Genomic DNA, 12,852 nt, shown 5'->3' with positions numbered 1-12,852 from the left:
GCTGTATCTCTGGTATTTTCTTAACAAGGTCCCCAGAGATTTATCTTTAATCAAATTAAGCCACATGTCTACATAAATGCCTGCAATACAAATCCACTGAAATCTTGTTTTTATAATTCTTGTTTTATGGAAAATATGTTCTTATATTTCAGATTTTATTTTATTTTTTTTAAACCGAGTGTCACTGACATGGTGCCACATAGATCGAGTCTCATAAATCATATATACACCATTACAAGTCACGTTCTGGGTTGTTTTCCTTGAAACATGAACCAGGGCAGGAAATCTGGGGATTATGTTCATCTTTGAGTCATTTTTTTGGACCTTTTGGAGGTTTATGTAACACAGCTGAGTCATTTGGACCTTTGTCAAGCCTAGGGAAAGGAAAACATGGCTTAAGGAACGGGAGATGTGTGGCGAGTGCCCCAATGGTGGGTTTAAAGGAGAAATAAAACCGCTAGATCCTTCACTGTAACGCTACAGGAATTACGCCAATATCAGTGTAAACAGCTTCCCAACAGTGCACTGTGGGCATCATACAGAACCAGTGTGACCTGACATGACAAATAACTTCTTAAAAAGGCTTCTTGGGTCGTTATACATACCAACACTGCTGAGGGAACTGCTGCTTTCTGAGTCGGAGGGCATTGTGGAGAGAACGCTGTACGTGGAACCTGCCAAGAAAAGCGATGCGGTCAGACTTACAGCACCGACAGAATGATGAACCACTTATACACGAGCCTGAATTAATTGCCGGTAAAATGCCAAATGAAATGAATATTACATAGCCAGCTTCATATTCCCTGCACAGCTGTATTATAAATGCGGTACTGGGTTTATACTTGGAATAATAACTTCAACTCTCCTCCTTAGCAGCTCTAATATTATCACTCCAGACCCCTGTCGTCATTAAACCTCCGTTCCCTCACTGTGCACTCTGCCTTGCTTTGATGTATAGTCCCTGTATGTTTCTGCTACACAGGCAGAATGTCACGGCTGAAATGGGATTTTCTCTTTTTATGTCAAGCACATAGAGAGAGTAGGAGAGAGAGAGAAAGAGAGCAGCAGAGAGAAAATGATTCTCTATCTGAATAGCTATGCACAACGTTAAGCTAGGGGATATTTCACACAGGCTACCACAATCCATAGGAAAGACTCTACAGATCCCCATTATAATGCAGAGTCCCTGCTCCAAAGGGTAACATAAACATGGCTGGCAACACAAACTGCCCTTTTCTTAAAAAACACATCTTTGACTTATTGCAAAATGCATCATCCATCGTCCTCTACAGCTTTCTTAGATTCACCAACTAGCCACTTTTCTATTAAGTTTTTACTTTCCAAATGCTAGATTGTTATCTTCAGAAAAAAAACACTCAGACGATCATTGTGTGTAACAGTCATCTTGCAAATATCATACTGAGTAAACAGTTGCACTTGTATAAACATTCAGACTTGTGTAATTTTGTAATACTAGTATTTGTGATGAATTGCACAATCTCTAATCTGATATGTAAAATAGATGCTGATGTAGTTAGGGACTGAAGTGTTTTGTTTTTTTTTAAATACAATATTGATATATAGCATACAAAATACTCGTATTAGAGAAACTGGAACCAATGATAATGTTTTGCATTTTCACATGTCTACAACACTAAATTTGTCCTGTCTGCACTGTTAAAGTGGGGGGGGGAATGACGCAGAGTTAATTTAAAAAAAAAAAAAAAAAAAGCACAATGAAACTGAGATAATACTAATCTGATGTGATAAATGAAAGCCAAACAGAGGGTTTAGGAGAACAAGGGATTGGTAGCTGTCAGCAGCAAGCAATTGACGCCAATAGTTCTAGACCTCCATCTCTGTCCTTGCTTCCCCACTGGGTTTAGCTACAGCTCTGGCTCCAGCCCTCAATGTGTGACAAGGCCAAGCCTAATTAACTATGAGCTCTGTGCGACTGAGCCACTCCATCTTAGGCCCCGCAGACAGAGGAGGGAGGGAGGGGTGCAAAAGGAGAAACATGAAGAAGGCATGGAACAGAGCAGAACAGATAAAAGGAGATAGCCTAACTAAAGTTGCACAGGCGATAAGGAGGGAGAGAAGTAAGGAGAGAGACTGTGAAAATAGAGAGAAGCAGGGCGGAAAGGCTTTTAATCTGTTCTGACGTTCCCCGATGCTCAACACTTTTACTCCGTGAAGTGCTCGGAGCACACGGCTTTGATTTCATATTGTTCCATCAGACACAATGAGCACCACTGTGGGGTTGCACAGCATTAATTCTCTACAACCCAGCTATGCAAAAGGCTCATGTGCATTTCCGAAGAGGCAACTAAAAGCAACCAAAAGCAACTACTGACTTCTTGAACCCAGTACATGACGGTTAGGGTTTTATAATAAAACTCATGAGCCAATGGGAGGTAATGTCAGCTCTAAACCTTGAAAAAATAAAAATAAAATACTGAACGGAACAAAACCCTCAATTTGTGCTGTTTTTAGGACAAAAAAAGATCTTAAAAATCTAGCTTCTTGGGGCAATCTAATAGAGTAGTTAGGATACATACAGCACAGGTAAAAATTCCCTTTTGCACTCGACTCCCTGGTTCGACTCCCAGCCTGTCAGACCATAGCTGCAGGTGATTTATCTGCCCTTTTTCTAAATAACATCTAAATCAAGGAAAAGAAGAAAAAAAATATCAACATAAAACTCTTTAATATTGTATATATATATATATATATATATATATATATATATGTATATTTTAATCAGTTAACTCCATAAGCACCCCAACAACTGTACACCTGATTGGCATGAGCCAGCCGTTGATCTAAGGGTCAACAGCACTGGAGTTTTCCTGTAGCTTTTAGACACTGATACCAATTAGCACCAGCCACAACAAGTGAGGCTAATCATTTGTAAGCATGTTCACTGCATCAATAAAACAGACATCCATTAAGGCGGCATAGATCTGATGCTCTACAGAGGTAGAATCCGATTGCGTCTGCCAATAGGAGGCACACAGGACAGATGAGACCTGAAAGATTACTTTCAGCCTCATAAATAGAAACATGACAGGTTTTATCAGGAGATATTATACACAGGGGTGCACAGACTGAAATTCTTGACGATTACTAATACTGATATTTAATATAATATTTCAGGCAATGCCAGTATACATTGACTTCACACAAATTCAAAACTGAAGCAATATACCGATAAACCACCGATGGTCTACAGGGTAAACAAATACCAACAAAAGAGATGCATTCTGAGGTGAGAATAAAATCTAGTAGAAGACCTGACGCAATGGTAACAAAAGACTGTCACAGTCACCTAAATAGGTTAGGGGAGTACTTGCCATTCCTAAGGGGCTCCGCTTCCCCCACTTGCCCATCTGCTTCCCTTTAAAAATCAAAAAATGAAAAATAAATAAATAAATATTGGGATAGCTACCAAAAGTTGCTTCAAACAACGAGATTATGTTCTCAAGGACATAAAAGGAGATGGCATAAGTTGCCATAGTGAAACTGGATGAGAGGAATAGTCAAAGAGGACGGCATGAGAGTTGGAGGAAAGCCTTAATCAAAGAAAGAGACAAACTCTGCCTTCTACAGTGGCTGAGACTAAATTATTCATCAATTCCAGAAAATTCTGACAATGAGACCATTTCCCCCTAAAGTAAAGACACACATGATTATCAGTGAGATGGGCTCCTTGCTGCTGCCGCTTCAAAACCCCTTATTTTTTTAGAGCACATTGACAAGCCTCATTGCTTCTGATTTAAAGCAAGCAAGGCAACTGTGATATTTGAAAGCCCTCTACAGACAAACATTTTGGGGCAACTTGGTAGAGCAGCAGCATTAGCATTCCAAAAATAATACAGTGCGCTTTTCTTTATTAGCCACTGTCAGCGAGCAACAGTGATTAAAACAAAGTTGAGGCTAGCAGAGTCTGTGCCCTTTCTCCTTCACCATCCTTAGCTTTACAGCCATTTAACCACAGAAGCGCAAACAATAGCAACACTAATAACACGGTTGACAACAACCCACTCATTTTACAGTGTGCTTAACTGAGGCTGAAGGATGTGTCAGCATTAAGCCAGAGAGCAGAAAGAATGATTTATGCTGGGTAAGCTAGACCTCCGAATGCTGGCCGTGTCTCCGCACACAATAAGGACAATGTTGTTTAAATTAGCAGTGTACAACCCCCCCCATTATATCATGATACTGGTACACAGATATACACACGCTTATGTCCAAACCTCAATATCCTTACTCGGGGAGCTTCAGAAAGTAGTGTGCCAAACTTCTGGTGAGGCACTGACACCACATGGAAAATTCTGGGAAATGAGCCAGCTCAGCCTTACTACTGGGGTAAAGGATCGATCGTCTGATTTAAAAAGTGTGCAATTAGCGTAAACACGAATCTGTCAAACATGACGATGTCATGAGCAAGGATTACTCCACTGCACGCACGCCCACCCACCCACCTTTTTCCACTCAGCCTTGAGTCTGTCCTCTAGCATGAGTCAAAACTAAATCTGTTTTACCACCAAGCAAATGGCAAGATCACCCAAATGTAACCTTATAGTAATCATGGATCCTTGCAAACAGTTTGAAACATTACCCTCCCCCCCAAAAAAAAAAAAACCGCTAGTGCCATCCATCCCAGCCTATTATGAGCAAACCATAATGTGGCTTCTTTATGCAAAGAACCCTTGCTCAGCATAAATGAGGCATGATTTGTTTTAGATCAGCTTACTCATGCCAAGGGTTGGGTCAAAAAGAAAAAAGGTGCCAGAAAGAGCCCGATACAGGTTTGAGAGGAATGCTGCCACTGATCTAAGGCAATAAATTTCTGTACATACACACATTGTTTTGTAATTAGCTCCATTTGCAAACTAGTAGGTAACTTATATTGGGAAGACATCAGTAATCCTGCTCCAACTACTGCTCTACTATGAGGCATATTCTGCAAAGTCAGTTTGAATTTAGTGTGAGCTGTCCTCACAGCAACAGATAATGAATTTTCTATTCCTCTGGTTGTTAACATTTTGAATTGTAGGAAAATTAGCATAGCACTTGGTCCCAGAGGTACAATTATAAACATCCTCGTTTCTGCTTGCTATGAAGCTGTGATTAATAAAAACACAACAGATGCGCTTGCCATTGAGTTGAAAGAGGCTACAGACACTGCTGTTGTCTAGATTTTACCCCAAAATATGGAGAGCAGCATCAGTAAAAGTACTGTGAATGTCAGTATCAGTCCAAACCATACCTCCCTCTACCAGTTACATGCCTCAGCAAGTGAAAAAGCCAAAACACTGCCAAAAAGCCAGTTTGCATGGAAAAACCCCACTGCTGTAATTTCAGCAACCTTTGTGATGTTCCCTTCGCGTTTAATCACAGGGCAGCACATGTTGATTCACAAACCATTTTCATTTTGCGTTGAGGTAACTCTGTGATTAAGCCAAACTACCATTTCTTAAAAGGTCAACAAGAGAAAGGAGAAGAAAAGAACATATAATCATTTTTCAGACCTGCAGGTGTGGTAGGTAGGACTTTAACAATTCTGGGCAGGAAAAGCAAATATTCTATACTGCAGTTCTCTGTGTGAAGCAATTCTGCTAAAGCCTGGTGAGGTATCTAAATAATAAAAAACTCCCCACTCCCCCCAAATAATCTATGTAGCTGCTGATATAAGTGTTTTCTCAGGTTTCCTTACATGTGCAGAGCCCTAATGCAGTGGAATTATTAACAAGCACAAACCAATCCTCAAACGTTCTGTCGCCTTCGTTCTTCTGATATTAAAAGCATATGCACTAATTGATCTAAAGTAAAATAACAAATCACCAACTAACCACGACTATGCTACGGAGCCCCGCAGGGGACATGGGAGAAAAAAAAATTAAGACGGACTTTTGCGAGATCTCGCAAGAGTTTTGCGAGATCTCGCAAAACAAACTCGGGATCTCGCAAGAGTTTTGCGAGATCTCGCAAAAGTCCATCTTAATTTTTTTTTTCTCCCATGTCCCCTGCGGGGCTCCGTACTATGCATAACACTTTAGTCTTATCTAATCTTCAATAAGAGGCAGACCCACATGCAATAATGATTACTATCATGATTATTATAGTAGGGGTGCAACGATACTCGTATCAATATTGAACCGTTCGATACAGTGCTTTCGGTTCGGTACGCATATCGAACAATACAACATTTTTTATTTATTTTATCAACTTTTTTTCTGACGATGCCGTCTGTGTTGAGCGCTCAGTGGATCTGCGTTCGACTACTCCGCCTAGGCTGCACTGTCGAGTGCAGATCCACTGAGCGCTGCGCAAGCTAGCAAGACAGAACCTAAGCTCGTTGCAACATGGCAACTACCTCAACGCTACCCGAAATTGAACCTCCCCCACCCTCATTCAGATCTGGCGTTTGGAACTATCTTGGTTTTCATGTGAAGCGTGACCCTGATGGTAAGTGTGCCATGGACAAAAGTAAAACAGTATGTCGGATGTGCCACGCAATGCTCAGTTTGTGGGAACTAGTGCGTTAGCGCAGTTAGCTTGTTAACGTGTTGACACCGTCCAGCCCCAAGCACGGGGCGATCCGCGGTAACTTGTTAACGGAGATTTGCCGCGTTATGGCGTTAATGTCATTTTTTTTTTTTTTTCTTTTTTTGTGTCCCGTTTGGATCTTTAGCCATCAGAATTGTTGTCTTAAGGCCAAGAAAGATGCCAAGCGGATTTATTTTACCAAGTGGATCATCATGGCCTTGCCATATTGGTCCATTTGATTGACTTTTATTATAATTATGAATTTATTTTATTTTCGGTTGCTACAAACGGGACAGACATGACTGGGGGATAGGACAGGGAGAAAGAATGAAAGAAAGAGAGGGAGAGAAAGAAAGCCAAAGGGGAGAAGAGACGGTGAGAAGGGGGGAAGAAAGGAAAAAACAAACAAACAAACAAACAAAACAAAACACCTGGATCACCTGTATGGAGAAAAAAAACAGAAGAGAAAGCAAACAACAAAGAGCAACATAATAAAAAAACAGCACCATCACAATAAACTAGCTAGCAGTAGATAACAGTAGATACTAAATAATAAACGATATTGTGCAGCACGCAAGATAGACAGCGCACAATGTGCTTTGAGGCAGCAGCCAAGAAAGGTGTAGTCCGCGTCTGTGAACACCCGTGTGCATACCTGTGTGGATCAGCATGCTTGTATTCCAAAGGTTTCTCCATGTAACGATCTGCTAGGGAGTGTGGGGAGCCATAGCCCCGTCCACCAGGGTATGAAGCAGGTATGGAGGAGATCCAGGCCCCAGATATCCAGAGGCCCCAGAGTACAAGGACCCGAGGAGGACCACCAAAGGGGGGGGGAACCGTGCCACCCTCCTGGGAAGAGCTGAGTAGAGCCCCAAAGGAGAGGTCACCCCGCAGCTACGGAGCAGAGGCCAGAGGGGGTTGCAGTGGCGTGCCCGCGGGCTCTGCCGGCAGCCAGCTGTGCCAGAGAGGACCGAACTTCAGGCCCAGAGGCCAGAGGCCTGAGGGCATCCCACCCCCCGGAAGGAGCCCAGCCGGGCCACAGGCGCCCGGCCCCGCCAATCGGCCACAGGAGTGAGCTGGTACATGCATGAGCGCCCAGCCCCAGACGACAAGGACCACCAACACACCAACGTCTGAGGGCATCAGCCACCGGCAGGGAGTGTGGTGAGGGGAGATAGGCCTCCGTACTTTAGAGGGCCTGAGATGTACCCAGAGAGGTTGAGTCTAAAACCCAACCTGACATATAGACACAGACGAACAGGCGCACGCGGACACAGACGTGCATTCCCACCCCCATATGCACAACCAAATACTCGGCACTCACCCAACGTGTAGACAGACACAAATAGACACTGCACAGACAGTCGCACTCCCCAAACATACTCTATATCCCAGGTCCAGGTACCCCCGCCCTCAGAGGGGCAAGCCGCACCTAGACCCAGGAGATGTAACCCTTCTCTCTGGGGTGGAGGCAAGCGGACCACCTCCTTATCTGCAGTAGCAGGGAGGCCCCGCATCCCAGACCCCAGTCTGACGGCCAGCACCTCCTCCCAGCCCTGACGGCCAACAGAACCGGGGTGAGTGAAGACCTCAAACCTCCCTATGCCCGCTCATATGTAGTGTTGCTGTGTGCCGTTCTAAAGTGCATTTAAAACTCAGGAGAGCATGGTACTAGCTTCCTCTCAGAGAGCAGCACGGCTCCTCCCGAAAACCCTTAGTGTCTAAATGCATTTAAAATTGAGGGTAGGGCACCAGCGCCAGAGGTGGGTTGGAGTACAACGACCATCCTCTGGATGCTGTAAAACGTGCCCACCCCCAAGGCCCTATATGTATGCGTTATGTGAGAGTGTGAGTAATGTGGATGGCTAGGTTGCAGAATAAAATTGAGGCACAGGCGGCCAGAAGGGGACAGAGGGGGAGTGCCTCCCCTGCACCCTGGTGACATACCTGCACCCCAAGCCCTGCGTGTGTGGGTGGGTGTGGTAGAGCGTGAATAGGGAGGCAGCTGAGGATGGGGAGGGAAGAAAGGGAGGGGCAAGCGGCCCCTCCCTGGGGCCAGCTCCCCCGCTGACCCCAGTAGGCACCCCCACGCTCTGGAACCCACCAGGGCAAGGGGGCCCAGGCCCATCCGGACCGGGGCCCGCAGCAGCAGCACCGCCCAGCCCCACAGAGTCCGGGGCAGCCCACCCGACTCCACCCCAGAGAAAACTGCACCCACCCCATCATCCAATCATCTCCCAAACTACACAAGACAATAGACACCCAGGTTGAGTTCATTCTCCCCCTCTCCTATTTCTCTCCCCCCACCTGCAGAGTGAGCTCCTGTAGTGAGGAGACCACCTGCAAAGATATAACAACCTCCCCACCAGTTAGAGAGCCCCCTAGTTGGGCCGATGCACCAGAGGTCCCCTGCACTGGGGCTGAGCCCCCCTGCACCCACCCGCCCACTGCTCCGGCGACACAACAGCCAGGACCCAAGCCCCCAAGGCCCGGCCAGCACCCCAGACCGGGGGGCGGAGCACCCCCAGACCCCTAAGCCTCCACGCCCGTCCCGGACCCTCCCAGGGGCAGCCAGGCTACCAGGCCAGTAACCAACGTCCGCGTTAATGTCATTTTAACGAGATTAACGCTGACAGCAATAGTGGGAACACAACGAATATGACTGCACATTTACACCGACATCATCCTAGTGCAAAGACAAGTGGAAGCAGACAAAAACAACAAGCACGCATGCTACAAACTTTACCCGAGTCATTTAGACAGCCGTTAGCACATGATTCTCCTTATGGGAACCTGATATGTTTAATATGCTGCTGAGAGTATACCCCAGAAGAAGCGTATAGTATAGCTTTTATTTTGGAAAGAGCCATTTCTCTGTAATAAACTCTCTTTTCCAAAGATGAGTGATTTCTCAATTAGATAGATTTATTTTTTTTTAATTTTGTTGTTTCAGCAACATTAAATTTAAAAACTTTACTTTTGAGTTAAAATATATATTTATAATTTTAATAAATTATAAATGAAAAAGGCATGAACATTTTTTTTTTGTATCGAAAAAATATCGAACCGTGACACCAAAGTATCGAACCGTGAATTTTGTGTATCGTTGCACCCCTATATTATAGGTTAGGTTTGACCCAAGATCACATGACAAAAGAAAGAGACAATACAAGCTGACGGAGAGAAAGATAAGACGCCACAATGGAAACAGAGTAGGTGGAAGAAAAATATAAACAGAGAGAAAATACAGCACAACAAAGACAGAATGGGGGTAAGGATGGTTAAACAAAGAGAGAAGCTATTCATTTCCATGACTTCACGATGCTGGTAAACATTTATATTCTGGCATTTCCTCCACTTTGTGGGGTAATTAAGAAGTGAAGAAACATGTGTAAAATGGTAATGTAGTTCTGTTCCACTATACTGCCTCCTGGCTGTTGATCTCGCATTCAGAGTGTCAATAAGCCCACCATCAGATATTAATGCTAGTAAAAGCGGAAAAAAAAAAATACACATTTTACCCTGTTAGAAATCAATAGAATTAAATTGGAACAACACCACTGACCCAAAGGAAGAGGTGAGGTCAGACTCATTACTGTGCATCTCTGGCTTTGATTAGATGGATTTATTGAGTTAATACTGACAAGAAACCCTATACCATTAAAACTGGTAATTACAACTCAACTAAGGCCCCGAAACTAATGATTTCATTATTTTCTGTTGAATGATTAGAAGATTAATTGGCCAAATGTTCCAACACTAATGTCAGTGGCACACTATTAATGTCCTTAAAAGTACGAGGCATCCTGTCTTGATGGTTATACGGATACACAGCAATTTAAAGTCTTCATCTTATTTAAAATTTAAAAAAAAAAAAATGTTTCACGACAGCTGATTATCAAATCTAATTAACAGTTAAGCCTCGATTATACTGTGTAACATGTTCCAAAGTAACTTGTTACTGTAATCACATGACATTTTTCAGTTACACCGTAACAATTTCCTGCATCAACTTCGGTAATAACAAAACAGTTACAATTATGTTGTTATTTTGTGACGTGCGTTACTGAGGCTCTTCAGTTATTTGCATCACGAGCAGATAGAAAAAAAAGGATGCTTTTTTCTTCCTGCACATTTACAATCAGCTGACATTAGTTTGTGTGCACAGAGGAGAATAGACACTTATTTTTACTGCGTGAAAAGATAAGAGTATAACAATAAGATAAGAGTGTCCAGAACAGAAACATTAGGCTGCTAGCACAACATCGTCTCTTTGCAAGCATCCGCACAGATCGCTAGCTTTGCGTTCGCATGCTAAGAACCCCAAGTAATGTTAAAGTTGTTAAAGTTAACTGTATGTCAACCCCAAACCAGCAGCCAGAGCCTGATCTTCAGCAGGTAAAAAAGGCAGCGATGAGCGGTCAGGCTTGTAGTAATATGGCCCCCATTTAAAGTCACTTTAGCCTTTTGGGGGGTTTTTTGTCAGTTTTGTGTTCCTACCTAAACATTAAATTAAAGATGTGGATGTCGATGTGCTGGTCTGTAGCCCAAGGTTTATATTGTTAGCTGTATTTATGTGACAATGCACATCAGGTCAGTAGTGTAGTGTAACAAACCATTTCCATTAAGAAAAGTGCTACATTACTTTCTAGAAAAGTCACAAGAAACATCTAATACATTATGTTTTTTGAGTATCAACCCAAGACCTGATGGCCAAGAAGCTGTTCCTGTTATGCTTCTTTGAAATCCACTTGAAGCCCACTGCCTGGGGCACATGCGTACTTGTTGCATTGTAATGGAGATTCTCTGCAGACAAGTCCACACAGTCACAAAAAACAGGCAGGCACACAGACTTTCGCATGGACTGATGCAAAAATTATGTCACTCAGACCCTAGCAGACTTAGACGAGCATGAATAATCTAGGCTTTAGGTATGTTAATGACATCCAAGGAAGTGCAGTGACAAGATGAAAGTCATCTACGTAAGCAGTTCTAATATTATGGATACAAGTTAAATTCCAACTGACGTAGTCTGACACAGGGAACAGAGGACAGAACGCTGCAATTGGCCCATTCTGCACCACCACATTCTGAGTAAACGCTGCACTTATAAATATGCACGCCTGCACTCATAAAATGTATGTGGAACCTGCTCAAATATCAGTCACACTAAGCAGAAACTAAAAGGAGCTGAACTGATGCCCTTCTCTGCGCAAGTAGAACACAACAGACTGAAGCACACCGGTTGGTGAAGGAAAAGAGAGTGCAGTGACAAGGTAAGTGGCAGTGCGCGTCACAGAGTGACAGACACTGACAGAGACTGACGGAGAAAGTGAGGTCAGGTCCGGACCATGGGAGATATTTAAGGCCAGTTGCCATGACACGAGAGTTGGGGTCATAACTCACTCTGTCTGTCCACTGTGTTTTATGGAGTGGGACAGAAACTCCCCCTCCAATAACACTGGCCTATGTCCTAGGCTGCTGTACACAGAACAAGCTGCTGACTGGGCACTTTGAGCCTGCTCAACTTGTCAACAAAAGGTCTGTTGTCTCCCGCTCTCTTACTCCCTCTTTCTATCACCCTCCTCTGTCTTTCTGACGCGTCCTTTTATTTAAGTGTGCAGAGAAATGAAACCACTCAGTGGGGGAAAGAAATATAATGGGTCATAGAAAGCGAAAGTTAAAGGAAATAGATTGTGACTCGGAAAAGGACAATAAAGGAACAAAAACCAAAACCACTGAAAGAAAAGGCAAACAGACAGCAGAAGAAGATTGTGGATGTTGCATCCTGTCAGGAGATTTGTGTTACCCTCCTCTTGCAGTGTGTTTAAATCACTGTCAGGGGGTGCAGGTACATCTTTTCTACTACACTTTTCTTTCATCTTTTCTACTACACTTTTCTTTAGGTACGTCACTGTTGGTATAATGCAAAATAAGGCACAAAAAACAAAACAAAACAGCATGATTGTTGCCATTGAATGAATTTATGAAATTCATTCGGTTTCATTTAAAAGCCAAAACAATATTCTAAGGGAATCTTTGCCGTTTAATGAGAGGTAAAAATGTTGTCAAAAATCAGGAAGCCAGACTTGGTCCCCCCAGCACACAGATGGGCAAAAACAGGCTAAATAATGAATGTGTTTGCGTGTTCTCTACAGCAAATGTGCTGCAGGTTGCCACTGAAACACTTATAATTTACAGAGCCCGAGCTTTAAAGAATACAGTACTTATGCGTGCATCTGTATGTTTTTCCTTTGGGCTGAGGATGCTTCTTTGGATGATTTCGTGTGTGTGTGTGTG

General features: G+C 43.4%; 1 protein-coding gene across 6 annotated transcripts in view; it reads right to left on the bottom strand.

The window, feature by feature from the left end:
• dlg5a (discs, large homolog 5a (Drosophila)) overlaps nucleotides 1-12,852 on the bottom strand; it is a 41,883-nt gene that overhangs the window by 26,230 nt on the left and 2,801 nt on the right. For all 6 annotated transcript variants that reach the window (XM_084947850.1, XM_084947854.1, XM_084947851.1 and 3 more), the window contains exon 2: nucleotides 606-674. In XM_084947850.1, the coding sequence (XP_084803976.1) occupies nucleotides 606-674 (69 nt within the window). The remainder of the gene's footprint in view (nucleotides 1-605; nucleotides 675-12,852) is intronic.

This window comes from Perissodus microlepis, chromosome 13 (assembly GCF_051167445.1).
Source record: "Perissodus microlepis isolate ML-2025 ecotype Zambia chromosome 13, ASM5116744v1, whole genome shotgun sequence".
Taxonomy (NCBI): domain Eukaryota; kingdom Metazoa; phylum Chordata; class Actinopteri; order Cichliformes; family Cichlidae; genus Perissodus; species Perissodus microlepis.
The sequence above is the reverse complement of the archived record's forward strand: the minus strand, read 5'-3'. Positions and strand labels throughout refer to the sequence as shown.